The 25340-nt window shown below is 37.4% G+C and overlaps 1 protein-coding gene across 2 annotated transcripts; it reads right to left on the bottom strand.

The window, feature by feature from the left end:
* Positions 1-220: 220 nt before the first annotated feature.
* On the bottom strand, positions 221-22038 carry LOC134845929 (calpain-1 catalytic subunit-like). 2 transcript variants are annotated; one of them, XM_063863061.1, is made up of 13 exons: positions 21830-22038; positions 21447-21660; positions 19324-19490; positions 16220-16428; positions 15703-15889; positions 15169-15298; positions 12237-12358; positions 11623-11834; positions 9600-9704; positions 8274-8543; positions 7514-7658; positions 6932-7056; positions 221-733 (listed from the first exon to the last, which is right to left on the bottom strand). In XM_063863061.1, exons 2-13 carry the CDS (start codon positions 21620-21622, stop codon positions 398-400), a joined length of 2184 nt encoding a protein of 727 aa, XP_063719131.1. In that variant the 5' UTR covers positions 21623-21660; positions 21830-22038; the 3' UTR covers positions 221-397. The 2 variants fall into 2 exon arrangements, with proteins under 2 accessions (XP_063719131.1, XP_063719130.1); XM_063863060.1 differs by having other exon boundaries at positions 21447-21626.
* Between the last annotated feature and the right edge of the window lie 3302 nt (positions 22039-25340).

Raw genomic sequence — 25340 nt, 5'->3', positions numbered from 1 at the left:
GGAATCAAACCCTTCGAATTTTTTTTCGTTTTTCTATTCATTTTTCAACAAAAACTGTTCCAATTTGCCTATTTTATCTAAATATGCCTAAATTCTAGAAAAACCATTTTTTGTATTTTAAGACTATGGTCGGAACAATCTGTGCTACTTGCACAGAAACCGGCTATCCTTTGTTGTAATTGAATTACAGTCAAAAACCAAAAAATATTGATATGGATGACTTAATTAATAAAACCATACTGAGCTTACCTCCAAACTGGTAAGCTTAGAATACTAAAAACTGCATTTAATGCAAGTACGAATAAAGTGTATAATTTACATTTTCAATTGAAATCATTCTGTGAAGTTATCAAAATTGTTTCGCGCTTCTTGATTATAATATTCATGATTCGCAGTTTCATACAGAAAGCATGTATCCGATAACTTGAGACAGTTTTTCCCTAGTATCACTCGGTGACTTCCCTTTCACTTCTTTCGTTGCGTTTAAGGCGCTAATGAGTCTTAATACAATATTTAGCAGCCCGTTGAAATCTATTTCACCCTTCTTCGATTTTGACCCAGATGAAGCATGGAAATGAGGGTTCATGAATCGACTGGCCATTTTGCCAACCAGTGTTTTTGGCAAGAAAATCTCTACCCCGGCCAAGAATTGTTGAAGATAGAGGGCATCCAAAGAGTAGGGTGGTTTTCCTGGGTTGTCACTGCGTGCTTTGACCCACGCCAAGAACGCTTTCTGGAAAACATTTACTCATCATTCAAAATAGGATGGAAAATTTTTTGAAGCAACAGAAAAACGAAACTTCTGGAAAAGATATACTCATCATTCAAAATAGGATAGAACATATTCTTAATTAATTGACGATTACTTTCTAAAACTGAGACATTTTTGACTGAATTACTTTTGGAAATTTCCTTGACTCACTTTGGGTTTCGACTGTCTGAAATAGTGACAACACCGCTCGTATATTAGGGCGAAGCTGAAGGCTCCGATTGCACTTTGAGGCCAATTGCACTTTAAGGCCAAAAGTTTTTTTTGTTGATAAATTGACAAAAGAATCGAAAAAAAAACATATATTTTTTCATTTCATATCGCCAAATTCATTAGATCTTTAAATTATTTAGAAATGCGTATTATAGCATTCAAAATTTATCTATAAGAAAAACCAGATTACACGTATCAGAGCGAAGCCCTGAATGTTTCGACCGCCTTTTAAAGTCTTCGGAGCAGAGTTTGCATTAAAAAATTGATGAGGATTTCAAAAAAAAATCATCCCTCGAAACTAGTAGAAGAAACTGGAATTTTTCTACTTAAACTAGTTTTAAAAAAAAACTGGAATACTTCGCATGTACCAAAGTGTCCCACAGATATAGCATACCTTAACTCAATATGAAACGATTTCTTACACTGATTAAATCTCCGCTTACGCGTTCATAGCACCAAATAAATCGCGCGTTAATTGTTCCAAATTGGCCTAATTGACAATCTTCAAGTCCCCATAAAAGTACCAAAAAGACAACATTGCTCGTATCAGGGCGAGGCCGTGAATGTTCCGACTACCTTTAAATGTCTATGGAGCAGTAATAACATGAAAACATTTAAATGTAGCAAAACTGCTCGTATATCAGGGCAAAGCCTTGAATGTTTCGACTGTCCATTTATTCATGTCGAACAATTTTTTTAGAAAAGACAATACTGAAAACCTATGAACTGTGGGAAATATCAAAGGGAGAAATGTTGAGTCGTATGAATTAATAGGAACGACCCAATTAGCTGGCCTCAATTCAAATTGGAACGATTTTGTTGTGCGGGAAAATTTGCCACGCATAAATAATTCGCGTTATGCTCTGGGTAATATGAATAAATTCTTCAAACCGCGCATAATTTAGTCCAGATCAGGGCAAAATTGGCAATTTTAAACCTCCAGAATTTTACAAAAAATAATTGGAGGAAGAATATCTTTTTAAATTTGAACAAAGAAAATCAATATCTTCATTGACGCTTAAAAATTTTGTTAAAAACAATTATTTCGATGGACGAAAATCGACTGAACAAACAACTAGACCAAAGCATAAACAGTCCGTTTTCTTTGAAAGCCGGAATAATAAAAAAATTTAAGATTCAGAGTGAGAGCAACTAGGATTAAGAGCTGGGGTTAGAGACTGAGATAGAATCTGAGATAAGAATTGAGGGTTGAGAAAAGGTAGTGATTGGTGGAAAATGAATTCAGAAAAAAGTAAATACAAACGTCATGACAAACTAAGCATCGTTGAAATACCAGTTAATCAATTACTGATTAATTAATTAATTTTAGATCACTAGTTGACCTTGTCTGAGTTTAATCAGTTTTGACCTCCAAACTGATTTGCTTTAATTAATCTGTCTCACTTTGAGATGATCTCAACACCCCCACTCAAGCTGACTTGACTTCGTTCAATGTCAGGCTTCAAACCATCAAGATTCGACCATGTTGTTACACCTTAGCCTTGCTCAGGATTTTTGTCAACAAGTCAGCTTCCCTGATCTCAGTAGGGCAAAACTGGAGTTCAATTGTCTCAACTTCTACTCGTTCTCGAACAAATTGGTATTTCACATCGATAGGCTTAGCTCGCTTCTGCATCACAGAATTCTTGCACATCTTGATGCAGCTATGGTTGTCCTTATTGATGACGGCAGGTCTGTCATAAACAATGCCCATCTCATCGAGAAGTGATCGCAGATATAGAGGCTCTTGAACCGCTGCTGCGATTACTTCGTACTCAGCTTCACTAGTATATATGGCTGCAATTGCTTTCTTCTTGGTGCTCCAACTAATTGCTGCCCCTGCCTTTTACCAATGAAAGCTGCAGCCAGTACTTGACCTTCTATCATACAAATCTCCTGTTCAGTCAGCATCTGCGGATCCATAGAGTTTTACACCATCAGCCTGCTTAGTGTAGCACAGCTCCAGATCTTTTCTCCCCATCAGGTAACAAAGAACACTCTTTGCAGCCACCCAGTGCACCCTTCCCGGATTCTCAAGAAAACGGGAGAGTTGCGTCACAGTAGCTAGGATATCAGACCTTGTTTGCTTAGTTATGTACAATAATTAGCCCACAATGCCTCTGTAACTCTCATTTTTCAAGGAAACTGCCTCTTCTGGCCCAGCATCAGGGAAGATTTTCTTCGAAATTTGTGCGCTGATCTTCGCTGGTGTGCCCACTGGTTTGCAACAACGCTCCAAGCAGTCGTCTATATAACCTGATTGATTCACTGTTACCGTCCCAGGTGACTGCTTGTCCTGAATTTCGAGGAATTAGGGCAATGCGCCTCTTTTATACATTTTGTCAACTTCGTCTTGACATCTGCACCAAATGATGATGTCATCTGCCCAAACCAGCACAAAAATTATTGCATCATTTGTTCTCTCATCGTGAACAAACAGAAGTCGTTGCTGCTTCCAGTGAACCCTTCATCAAAAGGGATAGTGCTCAGCGTCGTGATCACCCTCAATTAGCGCGCTTCGTGCATCGCTGGTTCTCCTTGTGCTTGGTTGATCAATATCAATGCATCCCTCGATTGATAGCTCCAGGGTTTGTAATGGCCCACTGCCAACCGTGAAGTCATCTGGGATGAGATTCTCATTGAATGTCACGCTCCATGCTCGCACCACTCCTCTTGTCTCTAGATCCATCAGCCAGTGGGCTTCGCTCTCCTCGTCGTACCCAATTAACTTGCATTTTTCGACCTATGGATCCAGTTTCGGCCTGTTGCCTCGTTCCAGATAATACGCGAGACAATTGAACACGAGCAAATAGCTTACTTTTAGTGGTCTCCCAAGGTGCATCTCCGTCGGTGAAAAGCGCTTCTCAACGCTGGATGTGGGATACAAGTTGCAAACCATCACAGCTGGCGACATTGCTCGCCTCCAGAACATCTTCGGTAGCTTCGCTTCGGCCAGCAGACATCGAGTCGTCTCGGTGATCACGCTATTGTAGCGCTCTGCTACACCACTCTGTTGGGGAGTATTGGGCACAGTGAACTCTCGCTTCGCCAATGTTTCTCTACAGAATCTCATAACTGCATTTGACGAACACTCACCTCTATTGTAAGTTCACAGCCACTATGGTGCTCCATGCTCAGCCACAAACTCCTGGACCTTCAGTAGAGCATTACTCTTCTTCACCGGGTACTTGACCACAGCCAGCCGACTGAAGTCGTCGATGAAGCTCAACGCAAAGCGTGCACCATGCATACGCGGTGCTTCAAATGGTCACTGGATGTCACTGAAGACCCGTTGCCCCACTGCGGTTGCTCTGCTATCTCCTTAGGCACTACTACTTCATGCATCTTGGAAGCTGTGCACACTTAGCAGAACTCTAGCTCGCCCAAATTGGAAAGCGATGAAAAATTCTGCGGGTTGAGTTGCCCCAGTCGTCGGTGCCACAACATTGCAATGCAACACTGGTATACCTTTTTGTCTCCGTCACTAGAACAATCGGGCTCCTCCTGAACTTGCACTCAAGGAAGAAAAGCTTGCGGCACTGCTTCCCAGGTAGCTGTCCCCCATCTGGTGCCAGTATATGTGAAGCATCTGAAACGAAACAGAAGCTTGAGCCTCTAGCCCTAGCTGAGCTTACACTGATTAAGTTCACACTGTACCTCGGCACAAACAGCAAACTGTGATGCATCATGGCAGTCCCTGATCTCCACTTGGCAGTCCCTGATCTATACAGCATCATGGCAGTCCCTGATCTCCACTTCCACTGATCCTTTGCCTTCAACCCTTGACAGCGTGCCGTTTGGTTTCTCCACATTTGTCCCTTCGTTCCAGCTCTCAAAGTTCGCACCACATGATCAGTGCATCCCATACCCACAATGAGGCCGTTTCTCTTCATTGAAGTTGTAGCACAGCAAATGAAGAACCATGTCCTCCCCTCCTTGCACTCCCTTGCGAAAAAGTCCAGGTTGCCCACCCTTGCTTCTTTGATGATGGAACCCTTGCTTCGTTCGACCCACTGCCTCGAGCACTGAATTGTCCAATGTCACTTTTGGATTTGCATTCCCTCGCCATATGACTCTTCTGACAGCACACATAGCAGCCACTACTTGACACTCCTTTCTTCTTCCACGCAGCTTGCATGGCTTAGTGACCATGTACAGTCCTCTCTCCATATCGAGCCTTCCTCGAGTCAACGTAGTTCCTCAGCCTCGTTCTCAGCTCTGGAAGCGTCATGGCTGATTAAAGCTCTCCTGCACTACAAAATGCTCAAAGTTGTCAGGCAGCCCATTGATAAGCAAAGCAATGAACAGTGTGTCCGTGATTGCTTCTACAGCTTCGCTCAACCGCGTGATCAGCTCTTGACTGCGAACGAAGTAGTCGTCCAGATCCTCCTCTGACCCTGGGCGCAGCTTCACAAGCTGGCCTAATAGACTGACCACCGTCTGCCTACACTGCATAACTTCCCTTGAAGCAGCGTCCAGGCCTTCGTCCCATCGCCATAGCCATCTGTTACCAGGCAGTCGTTCTTATGTGCATCAAAGTGGTGTTGTTGAGCATCAGAACCAGGTGGGACCACACAGTGTTTCGATTGTCTTTTCTCTGCTGGATCAACAGTGCTCGCTCCTGCATCTTGGTATCGTAGGCTGCCTGCTGATCTGCAATTGGAGTCTCGGGGAGAGAAGGCTCAGCCTCTGGCAGATCATCATTGCCCATCACTGTCCTGAAAAGCGCCCCAAACTTCGTCGAACAAGAAGGAAAATCTTCAGATGTTTCACTGAAAGCCGCCAGTTTCAAGTCTATCATAGCTAAAGGCTGCTAACTAAAAGCTAAAAACTCTGACAGAAAAATAATGCAAGAAAAAACCTAGAATTTAGGGTCCATAACATAACCTGTTATAAGATTCATAGTTGCAGGAACTAGGATTATGAGCTGGGGTTAGAGACTTCAATAAAATCTGATGTTTGAAATGAGGAGTGGGAAGATGTAGTGATTTTTGAAGAATGAATTGAAGAAAAAGTGAACATAAATAACATGACAAACTAAGCATCACAAAATCAGAGTTAATTAAGTACTGATTAATTGATTAGTTTGCCATCACTAGTTGACCTCGTCTGAGCTTAATCAGTTTTGATCTCAAAATAGATTCGTTTCAATTAATCTGTCTGACCTTGACTTGAGATGGCCTGACCTCAACAAAAATTAAATGAAACGTTACGAAAGTTGGAACGAACAATAACAGATGAAAAGTAGTTTTAAGTTTGAGCCCAGGACAACAATACATTTCGAATCAAATAAAAAAACTCCGTAAGAACTGGCTAGTTAAAAAGTCTAGAATTTTGTCTAGAGAAAAAACCACCCGAGCACAAATGTTCCGTCACTTTCTTCGAAAATTGGAACAAAAAACCCCTGATCACAAAGATTCCGTCCTCTATCAAATTTCCACTGCAATTTGAATTTCAAAGGAAAAATGTATATTTCTAATTATCTAATTCTTTGATTTAATAGCGGTATCGGCTCAATGTTTTGCTTGAGTAAGAATAATGCTTGTTTAAATTGTTTCTATGACAAAATGCCTGCAAATTTTTTCAAATTTTTGCAATGGTGGCAGACTAGTGTTTTTATGGGGTGAATGAGTTCGATACTTCTGCTCATGGATCTATATTTATCATCGTCGCCAGTTCTACTTCTGTGGCTTTTTTAGCCCAAAAAATCAGGGAGCTGCATAAAATTAATTGTAGGAAGAAAAATTAATTGAGCAAGGCTCCAATGAATACACAGAGTTATAATTTGGAGGCTAAGAAATGAAAGTCGTTTCATCGTTTAATAATTTATTCAGTTTTCTCTCACAAAGTAAAACTAAACAACAAAAGAGACCTTCCAAAAACAGCAACTGGCTATCCTTGTTATCGCTTTGTGGATATTTCGTTTGAAAAACCATCACAAGTCATTACCCTGATGAAGAGAATGAGTTTGAGGAATGAGGCAGAGTCCTCCGTGGTCAACTCAGGGGGTCCGTTATTATCTGACACCAGTGATATGTAACTCCTGCAGCTCTCCAGAGTAATACACTCTTCATCTGCAAAGCCAAGAAAGCGTGAATAACATCATTTCATTTAAAAGTAAAAACAAGCGAAGCGGCGCTTTGCATATACAAAAAACTTTTGAAAATGCAATTATATCAAAATAAAATTTGAAAAAAATGTAGTTCCCGATTGCAATACCCTTGTTTATTGCAAGGGTTTAGATTTCTTTCAAAAATAAAAAAAATGAGGCAAAACTTCCAGGTATTTGCTATTCCGAAAACATTTCTAGATCAATAACCCACATAGAAAGCTTAAAAAGTGATTTGAAACATAACATTGTCTTTGGGGAGACAAACATTTCAATGCTTTTCATGGCTTTTCAGGGTTCCCTTTATCGCTACAAAAAAAAACAAAAGAACCGAAAAACATAATAACTTTTCAAAACAAATTTCGGACAAATATTTGTTTTAAAATATGCAAAAGGTTTTATATAAAACTTTGAGAGCTGACGTCTTAGGAACTTCTCGGACACCAGCACTTCCAAGACATCAGCCATGTTCTGAGCATAAAGTTTGTTGGACTCGTTGGCCACGTGACTGAATCTGCCCAGACACTCGTTCATAATCGTGATCTCCTGCTCAGTCGCAAAGTCACTGGTAAAGGGGAAATTAAAGCAATCATTCTCAGTGTTGAAACACTGCCATAAATCAGTCATACTCGGTTGACTATTTTAATCAATCATATTTACGATCGTTCTAATAAAAATAGATTTAAGAGTAAATCATATATATGAAAACATATATATATGTTACAAATAAATGAAAACTTTCATCTACATATGGTTCTCTGAAGTATTTTTTTTTCTCCAAAAACTACTAAACAAGTCATGACATTGCTGGCAATATTTGAAGCTATTGTCACTATATAATTAAGGCCTTCAGCATACCCTCTCCTACTACATCAAAAATGCCCACCACCACCTCATGAAACTCCTTTGCAAGCTAAAAGACTGGAACCGTATCAAAAATATCACAATATCAATGAAATCAGTATAAAATTTTGCTCGATTCTAATAATTGAATAAATTTTGGAAGCTTATATATTTAACATTCTTCTTTTTTGGAAAAAACTTTCTTTCCATGTCTTGCTCGACCTTTCGATCTGATTCATTTTCAATATTTCTAGGAAAATATTTTCAGACAACTGAATTAAATTTACAATGATCTGCGCAATTTCTGTGGTCGAGTATGAGTGCTTTTATTTCATCCCTTATATTAATCTTGTCAATCCTAAGCGTCTTCCTTGGTCTGTAATCCAGAGTCTCTATCTCAATCGGATGCTCTGTGAACGCTCTAAGTACAAAAGACCCGTACTGTTTGGGCTCTAGAGTCGAGGGAATGAGGCAGTACAGTCCCGGTTTGAGCTGCACTCGCATTAAAATTTCACGTCGCTTGTTGAACTCAGGTCGCTGGAAGGTCTCGGCATCGTTGAAGAATTCTTTTCCCAAAGGGGTGTTTCTAGGATGGTTGATTCCAGTTACCTGCGAAAACTTCAGATGTAGTATACAGAAGCGTCAACAATCATTTACATCAGATCGTGAAAACGATACAAATCTCCACCTCAAGCTAAAAATGCTCTCATTTCATAACGATCATTATAAGGCACATCAATTTAAGATGATTTCATCAATTGCTGAATTGAGCTACGGTCTAAGAATTCCAGAAAACACAAGGATAGCCGGTTGCTGAGCAAGTAGCACAGAATGTTCCGACCATGCTGATAAGAAATACCTATTAAGCTTTTTTTAAAATAGAGTTGGGTTTTGTGAGGCGTTTCATAAAAGGAAACATAGAAATTAGGCATATTCGACAGTCACGATAAAATAGACAAATCGAGCAATGGTTTTAGTCAAAAAATGACTTGAAATTTTTTTAAAAAAAATTCAATTTTATTTTAGAAATTTTGAAACTTAGAATTTTGAAGCTTTCATTCTCAAGATAGCACTCAAAACCTTCGAAAAAAGGTTCATGGCTTAATCTACTATAATAAGTGAGCTCGCTTGCGTAACTTGCTCGAAATTAGACTAAACCTCAAAAATTTCAAACCGGTTTTTCTCGACACTGGGACAACTTTTTGAAACTTTTACCGTCGTTTCAATCAGCGCTGAATATGGTATATCAATCCGACCATTATGATGATTATCTGCGGTAAATGCTTTTGGATAAACAACAAAATAAGCTTGCTCAATCACCTTATTCGCTCGAAATTAGACCAAAAACAAAAAGTTCAAACAAGCTTTCCTCAACACTGGGAAAAATTCTTTGAAAATTTTTAACGTCGTTCAAATAACGACTGAAATGCTTTAATATGATATATCACTCAACCCATTCCGGTGATATTTTTTGGTTCCTGACTTTGCGTGAAAAACACAAAAAAAACTAAAACACACCCGAATACAAAGCTCCTCCCCAATTTCAGTTAGTTCCTCCCCATTTTCAATGGGAACAAAAAGATCTGATTACAGACGAGCGCACTTAGAGTTATATGTAATATGGAACTAATCAGAGTATCATATTTGTAATATCTCTAAATTAACCTCGAATAGGACTAGACCTATGCAGTGTTTTCTGTCTTCCTCCTGTCTAGTGTTCATCTGTAATAAAGAAAACACCACGGAGCACTCGTCATCGTCCACCATTTCCTGAAACACAAAGAAAACAATTTACGATTTAAGTTTACTTTAAGTGTAGATGCAAATATCGGCTCGTTAATTCCACAGAGCGCACACACACATTTATAAAAGCCGTCATTATAGAAGTTGAAAAAATCTTAATGAGCTCAAAAAATAACGGAAAACAATACGGTTCATTTTCATTTTTATCGATTTTCGAATTCAAAAAAAGTTCATCACCTGGAAGTTTTTCGATCTTTCAAGAATCAGTTGAGATCTCAAGTTTTTTTGATCAAAATAAAACAATTTGAGAGAATTGAGTCAAAAGACAAAAAATTTGATTTTTTTAAGAAATAAAAAATTGTTTATGAATTCTGATCACGGAGGTAAAATTGCACTTCATATCCACAAAAAATATTACAGAAATATTTTAAAAACCAAGTGTCAGTGTCCTTTCAGAGCTAAAAAAATGTTTTGACCAAAAACTATGCTAATAATATTCTCTTGAGTGTAAAGACTTCCTTGTTACGCTACTCAACTTAATAGGCTGAATCAAAATAATTGATCTTTTGTTTTATAATAAACATCTGTCATGTGCACGATATGGACTAGAAATTAAAATCATTTCACATTGAAAGTTATTCTTTTATACTGAAATTTTGAAGATTTTGTAGTTTTATAGATGAGCACGGAAATTATCTTCGAAAGTGCTCATTCTCGTGTCCTGAAGCCAAAGACTAAAAAAAGTATGAAGTATCAACTGTTAAGTTTTTAATAAGTTAAGTGAAAGTTAAATGGAAAAGAATAGGCTAGGCTCTCTTTAATAAAAGTACTACAGGACACTAGTAAGCAAATTATAACCGTCCAAGCAACAGAACTACTTCTTTCAGCGGAGACTTCGTCCAAAAAATATGATCTTCACGGTTCCAACAGAAAACACGGAAACAGAAATAAGGAAAAAAACATTCAGTCACTCGCGCTATTTGAATTTCGCTAAAAAATACAGCAAAAATTTTTTTGCCAGCACAGCGAGCTGCTAGTGTTTGATAAAATTTTCTATTGCAAAAATGATGAAAACTTTAGTTTCTTTTTTCAAAATGTTTGCCCCACATGCAATCTAAAAAACAAGCTGATGTGTATCTCGTCTAGCAGGGGCGGATCTAGGATTTTCTCGAGGGAAGGGTGGATTTTCGAAAAATTTTCCAAAATTTTGACGACCTTTTTTTTTTTAGGTCGACCAAATTGATTTTTTGAGCTCTCCCAAAGCACTGTTTTGCGCCTATTTTGGCAAAATTTTCTGCGCCGCAGGCAAATTTTTGAAAAAACAGTCAAAAAAAACCGTTTTTGGGCACTTTTTGAAAAATTTTGACAAAAAAATTGCGTTTTTTTTGGCGCGCGCTCCCCCTCAAAGTTAGTATATATTGGCGCCGAAGGCGCCTTTAGAAAAATTTTAGGGTCGGTCCGCCAAAAATGGATTTCTGAAAAAGTATCAAAGGGGGGACCCTTTGGGTCGGCAGGGGGTCGAATCCCTGAGGGGGGGGGGGGGGGCGTCCGCCCCCCCGCCCCCCCCCCCCTAAATCCGCCCCTGTCGTCTAGTGTTTTACTGGACTAAATACTTTGCCTCAATGGAATGATTTCAGAGCTGGAATAATTTGGGGCTTACGCGTAAGTAAAACGAAATAAGTTTTTCTGTTGAAAGAAGTTCTCGCTGCCGTATTTTCAACAACTTCCAGCCATTCGAGAATTTTGCTCTTCGAGGATTGATCTGGTAATATCAAATACGAATTTGAATAGAGATCGAGATTCAGACCTCCAAAAAATATAAAAGTAAGCGTTAACATTTTAAAGTTATTTTTCTGAAAAAAAAACGACCCAATAAGTTGAAACTACATCTAATATGATCTTGTTCGCTCTCAAGTTGTAAACAAAAATACGAACGCTCACTAACTGGGACTTTGATAAGATACTGTTGATTATGCTCGAAGCTCTTCCCTTTGATGCCCCCTGCCGTCGCCAAATTCCAGTGTCCATCCAGCCTCTGTATGTTCCAGTTGCTCTCATTCACATTGGCATCGTCCCCCTCCTGGAACTGGAAGTGACACATCGACACGTACGTGAAGGTGCGGCCGAAGTCAGCAAACTCCATGTAGAACTCACCGTCTGAAACAAGTAACGTCCGAAATTGAAATGATCAATCTATACCGAGCCAAAATATGGCCGAGTTGGTTACGCGATCGTCGACGCTGTATTGGAATAAAATTGTTAGCGCTGGTACAAACAAAATGCGGCTCCACACAAATTACGGCTCTTTTCCACATTAGACCCCAGTATTTTATAGCCCCTCAGAAAAAAAATCATTCTGTGCTGGGGCTTAAGAAATTGGAGCCTGAGGGGGATAATGAGAAAAATCACAAAGTTTGGTTTAATTCCAACAAACGGTTTAAAATGTGTTTTCCGAATGGGGCATATTTTATCCCTCACACATTCTGTCTCAAATAATTGAGACTTTGTGTGAGACATAGGGGCGAAATGTGTGTAGACCGTTTGGTAGGATGTTCTTACCATCGTTGGTTACATGTAGTTTATCCCTCACTCGTGGGTTGAGTTTGTCCCACTCGGTGCTGTCATCACTCCACCTCCCAGTCCACTCCTTCTCACCCCACGGGTTCCGGATCCGAATCAATCTAGGAGGGCAAACAGGGCAAGTATGCCACAATTCAACGAAGCAACTAGATACAAAGTTGTTTCACCGTTCGAGCATTTAGGTTATAGTAATTCTTCCAAGCATGTTATGACTTTGAACCAAGATCTTGCGATACAAAAAAGCAAATAAAATAAACTGAAACATAGCAAACTGACAGTTGGAAAAGTGTCAATGAACTCAAGACCAAAAAAATGACTGGTACTCAGGAAAATATTTCAACACTCGAATTTTTCAAAATATAAGACTCCTCGTAACTGAATAGGCCGACTGCCCCTTATTTAGTCTGCTGTAAGTTTTGGCAAAATGAATGAATAAAAAGTTGCAATAAAAATATTGAAAATTTGAAGGTTTATTTTCATTTTTTTTAGAGAACTCTCCCCGCAATCAATGATGAGTGCAAAGTGATAAATTTTGGCGCTGTAATATATAATTTGAATCAAGTACCCAGCCTAAACTCAAATTGGAAAGATTTCTCAGCCAGATTATTTCACCTGACCGCTTCCACTAAGGGGTAAAACAAATCCAAAAATTTAGTGAAATCTTTTTAAGGCTTAAAAATTATGCTCAAATTTTGCTCACTAAAACCCCAAAATTATGTCTTAAAAGTTAGCCTGAATTGATTATCTGCAGTCCAATCATTAGAAATTTGGCTTTCCGTTGTTGAGAATGGCGAATGCGTAATACTTTCCATTAATTGAAAATCATATGCTACAAATACAATAAAAATCCATGAACTTCCAGCGCAAAATCAAATAAAACCAGATTGTTAAGAAAATACTTATAAAAACCAAAAATGCCACGAAGTCTGTCAATCGAACACAAAACTTAACCAACTCAACCAAACTTAGAGCAGTGAGAAAAACTTAGAGCAGTGAGTTTAAAATATCTACAATAAAAACGAAAAAAAAAACAGTTAAGTATGACTTAGCTGCGGTAGTAAATCAGCATTACACAGAGAACAAAAACCCAACTTTTTTGAAAGAAAGACCTCACCTCCAGTTTTTGAAAGAAAGACCTCACCTCCTAATTTAAATCGATGTCACCCTCGAACTTTTAGGTTACGAAAGAGACGAGGGAATCAGTTAGTGAGATTCATCCATTAACTGCACTCGAAAGGAAACATTTCATTAGTTTCAAGCTGAGTCCTTTAACTACTGATAAAACTGAGTGATTTTAAAACATCGGAGAACCTCTAGAAGATATCTAGAGCTAACAGTTCTTCTGAGGCAGAGCATCAGTCAACTCTGAAATTCAGTTACTTTCTTTTGGGCGCTGGAGTGAACATTTGAACTGCTCGCAAAATTCAATAAATTTAGCTTCTCAGCAACGGTGCATCCCGACATGATTACCGTCAACTCCTTCTCACATTGCTCACAAAAGAAAACAAAAACCTTTTGAGATGCAATCAAAGTAGGAACAAAATTCAGGTGAGAAAAACTTATAAAAAGTTAAGAAAAGTTAAGTTGAGAAAAAGTTACAAGGTCAGATAAAAAAAATATCAGAATTAATTTTTTGAAAGGAAATTTAACTATCTAATCATTGGATTGTGTTGGAGCTTTTTGTGTCCCTAATTGACGTTTAACTGGGGCACAATCTTAAGTCATGGCATTGTAGTGATAACCTAGAAATGAGACAAGTAAACCTATATTTCAGTAACTTATTCCAGAGAAAAAGCAAAGCTTGGAACAAATTGCGAGCAAATCAAAATTTTTAAATTATGCAGAGGCCAATAAGTGGGATTGAAACTAGGCTTCGACGGTTTCCCCGCTACTGGAAAACAAAAAAAAAACTGTTAAGTTGTTTTTGCTAAACGACCATTATATTATTATAAGGTGACTAAGCTGGTATCAAATTTGCCGATATATTAAAGCCGAACAAACCTTTTCAGCAAAAAACCTCAACAATTGAAAAAAAACCACAATACAAAAATCTCAAAAAACTGAAGAAAAGAATTACAAAATCACAGATCACAAACTTACAAAAACAGAGGCGAAATGAAGCAATACAGCGCAAACATAGCATTGTAAATTAGCAGACAGAAAACTGGACGAAGCAACTGAGTCAAAGAAATTCAAAAAAAATCCATCTACAAACTCTAGAAAATTGCTAAAATGATCTTCAATTTACGAAAAAAATGCCAACAAACACAAGTATCACCGTTGTATAACCATTCAAAACCCTTTATCGAGTGGGAACTAAGACAAAAAAAATTGGGTAGACACCAGTTGGCCAAAAAAACGATCTCAAAGAAAACTTGCAGCTGTAAAATTTGATATTCAAAGTTTTAGGCTCTAATCTCTGAAAAATATCAAAGGAAAACAATTTATTTTTTCAATTTAACTGACACAACATGAGGCAACCAAATCGAAAACGCAGGAGCCGGCTAATCTTAAGCGAATAAAAGTATCAAATAAATAAGCACAATTAAACAAAATCAGTTTTCGTTTATTTACAGACTAGATAACGACTTTCAATGATAGTTAAAGCTGCTTAAATGAAGAAAAAATATTGAAGCTTTGAAAAATCTACCAAAACTAAGAAAAAATCAAAACTAAAAATGCGAAAAAATAAAGTTTGAGCCTGAACAACATTTTAGACTTTTCCTGAAAAAAAAACTATATTAGAGTCTTCACTTCGTTCATTGGCATTCATAATTCATCCAAGTGCAACGCGACAAGTGTAAACTATGGTATGGGTGTCTTTTTTAGTTAGACGCTGATAAATATTTATACCGTACAAACTATTTATAGGTTTGAATATTTAAATACTACCAAACATGGTTTTACACACCTCTTGGTCACTCCATTTTCGCTATCATCTTCGCTTCTCTCGATTACCACCTCGTGTAGCCCAGTGACACTGTATGCATGGCCTTTCAAAAGTCCATTGTCACAGGCTACCTCAAAGCCCTCGTCTTCACCTGGAAAGTAATCAAATAGACGCAAATTTTACTTCGGAGCAAAACTACTTTAAAAGATCGAATGGAAAACTTCTAAATGTTTATGTATACAATTAACATATACAGTAGTGTTTGAAAAAATGTAATTCTGCAAGCTCACGGTTTCACATTGACCACCGTTAAATAATTATCGCGTAATTGCAATGCCTGCACTTGTTTTTCCGCATTCTCAACAGAATGCTGACAAGAAAAACACATACACATTTTCAAAAAAAAAATCTTATGATTATTTATAAAATCGTTTGAAAAGTTTTGATCCATGTGAAAAATGCCGCCTTTTTTCACCAATTGAACAATCTCTTCTGAAATTGACTCAAGAGGGAGATAGTTCTCTCTTGGTCCGAACTTTTTGAATCGCTTCTCACTGGTGGGAATAGAGCATCCTAATAGAGACCCTCTGGCCAGACAATTGCGCATCTTCTTGGCCTTGAAGTCTATCTCCTCTGGACTGCTATTTGGATCTAGGCCCAGTTTCTCGGTGATGCCTCCGGAGAGCATAGAGAGTCCTTCCTCAATTGATCCAGCTGTGAGGCTGTTGTAGCTTCCAAATATCTAAGCATGGAAAGGACATGGCATGTGTTAATCATGACAAAAACCCATGTGATTTACCGCTGTTTGAAAATGATTCTATCATTGATCAAACTGGGGTGCAATCTCTGAATACTCATTTTTCATTCCAATTTTACGGATGTGAAGAAAATTGCTTACGTTCTTCCTCAAAATTTTTCAAACCAACACTATCTACTCTATGACGCTACCTTTGTTTCCTACGCCCTTTTTGTGATAAGCTTTGATTCAAACTTGATGCTTGCGGTGAAAAAAAAAACTAATAGAACAGGAATCCATTTTGCTTGTGTGATCAAAGTTTCAAGCCACCCATACCTTAGCCACCGCTTTTTCCAGAATTGCGCTCCAGAACTCTGTCTTCTCGCTGGAAGAAGTGTACAGCAGGTGTCCATTTCTAGAGGGCAGTCTGTCATCCACTACCACTTCTTTCCACTGTCCGTCTACACAGAGAGAGAAGGCGAAACAGCCGAAGTAGTCTTCGGAGCAGAACTCGGCAAAGAACGGGATCACTTGGTCTAGCATGCCTAATCAATGAATAAATCGGCTACTTATCTTCCCACATACCCCTACTGCATATTTTACTCAAGAAACAATGCTCAAAATATCCGATATCAAAATTGGTACAGAGTAATTCGATTATTCCAAACACATTTTGTTATCATTCCTTACCTTGCAAACTTCTCGTTACGCCATCAACTGAAGCCTACTTGAGGTAGAGAGACGGGAGAGGGGGGAACGATTTCACTCAATTTTGACAGGCCTCAAAAACATGACGCAAAAAAATCCAGGCTAAATGAAAAGTTACTTAATTTAAATGTTCTTTTTTTTCCAGACCTGAAAAAAATTCTATGTGTTCATATTTTTTACAAGTATATTTCAGACCTGAAAAAAAAATTCAAATAGTCAGGCAAAGGGCATAAAAAAATCGATTATGTCTCAAATGGCATAATTCCCAAATGGCATAAATTAAAAAAAAAACCCAAATGGCATAAATTTCAAAAACATTAACAAATGGCATGAAATTTGTTAAGTTCCCAAATGGCATAAATAATCTAACTTTTGAAAAGTTACAGTAGGATTTAAAATAATTTGTAAATAATGTAACCGGATTAATTAACAGAAAGAAAGAAATCAATTGAACTTTAATTTCTACCAGTTTTGGCAGATTTCTGAAATACTATCTCAATATTCATCAATATCAAGCGATTGGGTTGCGAATCTCTGTTTCACGTTGCAAATCATTGCGTTTAGTTTTCTTTTTTTTTAAAACGTTGTAGATAATTTGGTGGAAATTGACATAACCTGGCATAAACGTTGTAGATATTTGGTGGAAATTGATATAATCAAGTTGCCTCAAAATAGTTTAAAAAGAAACTAAGATTTGTAAATCGGGAAACCAGTAATCTTGTCAATCTTTCTTGAAGTACCTCAAGAAATTTTTTGCGGACATGAAACACTGGTAGAAAACCTATGACAATGAACTTTCGAACAAATCGTTTTAATCTTCAATCATTTTTGTAAGGTGTAAACATTACCAAATCTTTAAATTTTGACAAAATTGTTTTGGAGAAATGAAAATAGTATCCTCGAAGTCTGACTGTTGGGAAGACTGTTTCTACTGCTGCCTGAAACACAAGAATTTCGAAACTCTGCTCCTAGGGGTCGTAGATGGTTTTTGAGACCATCATAGGGATCATCTCTGAGACGTTTCTAGGGGATGTCGGTCAAGTTGGTGCCGATGTGAAGAGTGCCTGTCCATAGAATTTACTAATGAAAGTCCCATGGTGGTATTCCAATTACTGGTAGTCCCATTACTGGTGGACGTCCCAGAATGGTCTCAAAAACTGATTAAGTGTCTGCTTAGAAGTTACAGAAATGTTGTATCTCACCTTGAATCCAAGCTCCAAGTCGCAGATAATTTCTTTGATTTTTAGTTGCAGGTCCATTCTCTAAAGTTTTCTTGATTTTATTTGTAGCATTCGTCGATATATTCCTGTCTTTTTATTTTGAAGCGAACACTAAACCAAGGGAATTTTTGATTCTCCAAATACTCCAAAAATAACGTAAGCTTGGTTAAAAAATTTCGGGAACGGTTTAAGGGTTCAATCAGAAAGAATAATTCTAGATTTCGAAATCACTTTCAATTGCCATTCTCTTGAAAAAATGACAATACTCCGCTCTCTGTTGATATAAAAAAAAAACTTTTTTTTGCATCCCGCGTTTCTGCCCATTCTTCTCGAATTCTTAACTAGGAATTTTCGGCATCATTGTGTATCGTTGGCGATAAACTGTCAATTTTACATTTCTTAATGAAGAGAAACTTGTGTCACTGTTTCTGGCTAAAACTTTTTCGCAACTTTGGGCAACTGACTCGAGTGGGTTTTGGGAAAAATCCGAAAGAAATTTAGTTTTTAAAGTGAGATCTTGATAGCAGTTATAGTCGGGCATATGGGCATGAGAATTTGGATGAGTTAACAAGGTATCCTTTTCAATGTTTGAAGTGAGCCTGGAGCCGCATTCAGTTTCAGTACAAAGCCAAAAAAAATTTTCGTTGCAGCTTCGATTTTATCAATAAAAATATCCGTCATAACACAAATTGCAACCCCGTCCCTTTTTGAAAACTTCAACTTGGCTCATTATTTAATAATCTAATAGTTGTTCTTGAATTAAATGTTGATGAGTGAATAATATTTCGTTGACAAGTGAACAAAATAAGGCGTGAAAATTGTCTGGAAATATCTTACTTTTTCACGCCTCAAAACTTTCACATATTTATTGAAATTGTTTATGCCGTTTGGGAATTAACTTGTTTTTATGCTATTTGGTAGTTATGCCATTTGGGAAGTTATCACAAAAATCTACATCGAAGTGTTTCCTCCTGTAGTGTTTCACGGGATATTCTAGACAGGGGCGGATCTAAGATTTTCTCGAGGGGGGGGGGCGGATTTTCAAAAATTTTGTCGACTAAGGAGACCCTGTTTTGGCAAAATTTTCTGCACCGCAGGCGAAAATTTCAAAAACAGGCCAAAAAAGGCGTTTTTAAGCACTTTTTAGAAAATTTTCTAAAAAAAATAGTATATCCCCCTCAAAATTAGCATATTTTGGCGCCAAAGGCGCCTTTAGACAATTTTTAGGGTCCATCACCAAATATGGATATCTCAAAATAGTACAAAGGGGGGACCCTTTGGGTCGGCAGGGGGTCGAATCCCTGAGGGGGGAGGGGGCGTCCACCTCCCCCCTAAGTCCGCCCCTGATTCTAGACAACCATTGATTTTATAGGTACAAGGTAATTGACAGTTGAAACCCAGTTTATCCTGCATCCCGGCAAAATTTTCCATTTCTATAAAAACCGTTAAATTGCACTCTGACAACTTAAGTTTGTTGTGCTAAATAACCTTCTAATCGCCCTTATGACAAACCTGCTCTTGTGGTGAGACACGCGACAGCCGCCACCAGCCAACAGTCTCCCAACTCCCCCTGGACCAGATCGAACTTACTGGCCCCGTCCACGAACATTCTGGCATCACTGCCATGTCTGCTGTGGTATCTCTCTAGCAATTCAGGCGGTCTCAACCACTCTAGATTGGAAGGGATCAATCAAATGTTTTCTTGACATAATTTGGAAAATTTATTTGTAGGTAACAAAATATCACACAAAGGCGAAGCGGAGCTACGCACCACTTGCAATAATACTAGGTCCAAAAAAATTGTTCTCTGGAATATCTCAAAATGTTGTCTCGAAGGATGTTCTATTTGCGGAAAATACGCCCAGAAACACAATCGATAGCGTCTAATGAAAACTCAAAAACAATTATTGAGCAGCAACTGAGTCAACAAAGCTTGGGTAAATTCCAGTAGAACCGAAAACAAAATTGATTTCATGAAAATTTTTGAATTAAAAATTCTATTCCAAGACTTTAAGCATTTTTTGCAATCCAGAGGAAAGCATAAAAACCGTGTTTTCCTAGAGACGTTTTTCCTTGATATTCTTGAAATCGTGTTTTTCTTGATTTCCTCCCCAAATTAATTCACTGAGCCAATAAAAAATAGTCCAAAAAATTGGGCTGAATTAAATTTTTAAGCTAAGCAAAAAAATGAAAACACGAAATCAAGGTAAAAAAACTATTTGCAATTAATCAGAACACTAAGAGCAACTACAATCAAAATTGTGAACAGCAAAAAAAATTCTAAGATGTGGCCACTAAGCCGGCAAAAAATAAGCAGACAAACAATAGAATGGCAACTTTATTTGAAACAGAAAGTTTCCAGCTTGAAAAAATAAAGCCAGCAAGCACTAGCAGGAACACGACAAAAAAGCGCAGTTCTATAAAAAGCAATAAATTAAAGTATAAATAAGCCTCAAATTACTAAAACTTCGGCTACGTCTCGGATTCGATCTGCGACCTAGAGAACCCACGTACTAACCACTCAGCCACGGACGTTTAATAAGTCACAAACACTAGCCACAAACAAAGCAGAGAACAGATGCTATGAAATTTCCACGTTACAGATCGTGCTGATGGCAAAAGTACTACCAAATGAGTGAACACTTTTAATGAAAACTTTTTTTGCGAGTTAGGTTTGAAAAAAGAAAATTTACACTACGCGGCTGTCTAGTGTAATGAACGCAAGGAAACAGATAAAAAACGCTGACCTATTTTTTGAAAAAACTTCAACTATCGAATTTTCAAGTAAAAATATATGCCCTTCAAGCCCTTTGAATTTCACAAACAATTTATTATTGGCGTTTTTTTTTGAAAAAATTTACCAATATAAGAGCGCTGGATCAATAGGTAAAACTTTTATTTTCTGAGATATCGGATAATTAATTTCCATTTTCGAAATTAAGAGACGATCACGTTTTTAGTGACCTATACACTTTTGCGCTTAAGTAGTGGAGTTTGCCTTCCTCCTAAAAACGGAAATGCAGTGAACTCAAAAACGAAATCAAAAGTCAAACCGCGAAAAATCAAAATTGAGCGTGAACAAATTTCAAGACTTTTTTCTAAAAAAAAAAATAAAAGAATCACCGAGACCTATATAAGAGTACTCACTACGTTCATTACTCCTAAAAACAGGTCCCTGCCAAATTTGGGGGAAAAATCAGTGCCGTCCCAGGATTGTTCGTTACCTCCAGGCTAATTGTGCCTGAGATGTTAAATAATTTGAATTCGTTACAGATCAAGGTACCACCTGGAGATGAGTCATGTGAACAAAGTTGTTAAGTAGAAAAAAGTCTAGTGCCCGGTTGCAATACAATTGCTAAGTGCAATGTTAAGATTCGTTAATCCACAAATTTATGTAAATGTTGTGTAAACACTCTTGGTGTAAGATGAATTAGTCTTAAAAAAAAACACTCATTTTACTCATAGTTATTTTGAACCTTCACTTGAATTTGTCATTTGGATAATTCGGAAGTGTTTCAGCTAAAATTAACAATAACTGTTTTTTCTTCTATTAGCACAGTTCAAGCACTGACCGTTTTTATCCACGCCTAGTCTGATTATTACTTGGAGAGACAATTTGATTGATCCCTAGATTGTAGTCTTCGTTTGGACTGGAGCCGAAGCACGAGTAATAGGAAGCGTCAAATGCTGGGTCTTCGAACAGCTGCCCTGTGCCTTGGAACTCGTCTTTGAGTTCGCGGTATGATAACTCCACTGGTTTTGTGAGCTTATTAGCCGCGTGTTGGGTTAGAGTAACAATCGAATAAGGCATTTTGCTGAACAAATCAAGTTGACAGGACAACAAGTTATCTATCAACGCAATTTTGTGTTTAGATTTTTGGTTTTTTCTTTTTATTAAAATTTTTTGATGTGCAGTTCTTGCACAAGTTTTAATTTTTGATGCCCAGAAACTGAAACCTTAGACATAAATTTTTGATTTTCAAGCTTCATCTATGTTGAAAACTTAAGTTACGCCTACCTTTGAACTCCAATAACGCAATCGACCAAATAATTAAAACAATTCATGCAGATCAGATGATCAACATGTGAGAAGCTGATAGAAAATTGAACTGTTCGGCTGACTAACTTTTGCAGTTTTTATGTTGAACCGAAAGGTATTGAACGTAAATTGTAGTAAAAAATAAAATTGAACCAAAACTTTGTTTAGACTTTGCAAGCGCAGCTGATTCGAATTAGACTTACGATTTGAATAAGAATGCGTAAAAACATAAAATACTGGCAGCTCAAATATGAATTAACATTGCACTCTTTTGTGGAACCTTGCTAACTACTCTCACTCTCTCTCTCTCTCTCAACATCTCCCCCTATTGTTTCAAACAGTAGCGGATTTAGGGGAGGATTTATTGGAAATCCAACCTTCAGGAATCCGAACCCTTGATCACCTAATAGTCTCCTTTGGTGCTATTTTAGGACATAATTTTTGCTGACCGATCCTGATTTTTTCTAAAGGCGCTAATAGAATGTATTTGAAACCAACATTTTTGATTGCTTTTCAAAAACTTGCCAGCGGCACAAAAAATTTGTTAAAATAGGCTCTTTATCGTGATTTGGGAGAGCTTGAAAAATCAATTTGGTTGACCCAAAAAATGCGAGGAGATAGTTTGCTAGATTCCTTTTTCATATGCAAAATTTTCAGAAGATTTACTTAAACTGGCGTCCGACACGAGAAAGAAAGAACCTGCAAAAAACTTACCCAGAAAAACGCGTTCTGCACCTCGTTTTCTTTAAGAAAAATTGACCAAACTACAAAGCACAATAAATAAAAGAAGCGATTAATAGACCTGATCATCATTAAGACAACTAAAGTTGAAACTGTCGGATCTCTTTTGTGTATCAAATTTGGGTATAATCAATTTATTATTTCGTATTAGAATGGCAACCCATCGAATAAAAGTTTTGTTCTCTGTTCATTGCTTTCATATTGACGTTCTCGAACGCGTTTTGCTCATTTTGACGTTCCAGAATGCGTTTTGCGGTACGCATTTTGCTAACACAGAAGCGGAGCTTCGCACCACTTGCGATGCAAAATTAAAATGGACTTACAAGCTAGCAGACAGGAAACAAAAACCCACTAAGTCCGCAACATAAGTAGAAAAAAAACACTTCAAATTAAAAAGTTCGAAATGTTGTCTGGAATCAAGTTCTATTTGCAGAAAATACGCCCAGAAACACAATCGACGGCAATTAATAAACATTAACAAAATATTAATATCCGGCAACTAAGCCGACGAAACAGTAGAACCGAAAACATAACTGTTGCTATGAAAAACTTTGAACTCTAAGTTCTAATTTATGAATTTAAGCACTTAGTGCGATCCGGAATAAAGCATTAAAATTATGTTTTCTTTGAAATGACAACAAATAAAATCACTAATCCGATAAAATGTAAACCGAAATCATTTATGCCGAATAAAGTTTTTAAGCGAAAAAACCGCAAAATATACAAGTCAAGTCTAATAAAATAAAAAATTGCAGGAGTAATTCAAAACACTGTAAGCAGCTACATTGAAAATCATGTCCTCAAAATCAATTCTACGAACTCTACGATATGGCAATTAAGCCCGCAAAACAAAAGCAGACACGATATAGGCCGACATTTTTTTGGAAAGGAATAACTCTAGTTTGAAAAAAAAAACGGTTCCTGGTCAGATTCGAACCCACCTTTGCCGTCCCAGGCGTATACTTCACCTCCAGGCCAAGTGCCTGACACGCGAAGAAGTTTGAATGCATTATGGACTAAGATACATGTGATTCAAGTGATAATGTTAAACATTTTTTAACCCAAAATAAGTCTATATTCCAATTTGATAACCCTTGTTAATCGCAAGCGTTAAACTTTGGAACATTGAATTATTTCGGTGAAGTAAAATGAAAATCGTAGATCAAAACATTTTAATTTAAATAATAGATATTTAAGGTATGGATGTTTATGAAATTGTTTTTAATCCTGAACTTGTATAATATTAGAGGAGGATTTATGATTTTCTCGAGGGGCGGCGGATTTTCATTAAAAAAATCTCAATTTTTTATTACTTTTTTAATCCGACTGGATTGATCTTCCGAGCTCTCCCAAAACACTATACAGACCCAAGTTTGACCTTCAGTTTGTGCGCCGCAGGCCAGGTTTCGACAAAAACAGCCTAAAAGGCATTTTTACGCCCTTTTTGGAAAACTTTGACAAAAAATTGCCTTTTTCGGCGCGTGCTCCCTTTCAAAATTTCTATATTTTTACCACAATCGCATTCAGAAAACTCGTGAAATTGGTCGGACGAAACAGGATGTCGTAAAATAATACTAAAAGGGGACACTTTGGTTGGTGAGAGGGTCGAATCCCCGAGGAGTGGGGTGAGCGCTCCCTCTAAATCCGCCCGTTTTGAGGCAACTTAAACGTTTTTTTTTTTCGATGAACTCAATTTTTGAATTAACTTCGAGAAAACATTTTTTTTTGGTTTCCCAGCGCTCATTAAGTTTTTTTTTGTTTTTTGCCTCTGTAACATTAAGATTACCCTTTCGCCTGATCTTTTCTCTTCTTGTTGACCTACATGCACAAGCAGACTGACTTTACTGAAACTTTTTTCAAATTTCTAACGAGCGAAGACTTATACAAACCCAAAGTTATCACAGAAAACTTCAATGGAAGTTTCCACTAGTTTTATTTTTGACAAAAAGTATTCGATAAAAACTCAAAAGAATATTTGTTAACTTTCTTGCACGCTTCTCTAGAAAACATGGCAAACCAGGGGTTAATCTAGGAATTTCTCAAGGGGGTGGGGGCGGTTTTCAAATTTTTTACTTAAATTTTGTCGACCTATTTTAAGTTCGACCGAAATGATTTATTCGAGCTCTTCTAAATCACAATGAAGACCGCACGCAATTTTGTGAATAAAAAAACATGCCAAATATGCGTTTTTCGGTTTTTTTTGTGAACTTTTTTTTTTAAAAAAAGCGTTTTAGGTTTTTTTTTGGAAAATTTCGAACAAAAAGAGCGCGTTGGCTAAAAATAGATGTCAAAGAATAATATCAAATAGAGTAACCTTTGTTTGGTGAGGGGGTCGAATCCCTGAGGGGGGAGGTGGGCGTCTGACCCCCACCCCCTCCCCTAAATTCGCCGCTTATGTCGGAAACCATTGAGACAAAAGCTGCGTTAACACTTCACATAAACAGCACCCAAAATGAACGTAGCAATAAATGCATCCATTAAAAAAACAGTGAGCTAAGTGAAAAAATATATTATTGAACCACTAGTTTCGTTCAAAAAATTATAATTTTATACACAAAAATAATATACCACTCTATAGCCCTTCGAACTGAAATAACCATTTATGCTTGACGTTTTTTGACAAAACTCAAGCTTTGAAACTGATAATCAAGCTTATTTCTTGGGCTACTTCTTCTTTTATCGTAATGTTCCTTGGATTTTCTAATTGAAAAAAAGAAACTTCGAAAGATATCAAAAGCCAAACCACCCA

Source organism: Symsagittifera roscoffensis, chromosome 5 (assembly GCF_963678635.1).
Source record: "Symsagittifera roscoffensis chromosome 5, txSymRosc1.1, whole genome shotgun sequence".
Lineage (NCBI taxonomy): Eukaryota > Metazoa > Xenacoelomorpha > Acoela > Convolutidae > Symsagittifera > Symsagittifera roscoffensis.
Note: the sequence above shows the minus strand (reverse complement) of the source record. Positions and strands in the feature narration are given on the sequence as shown.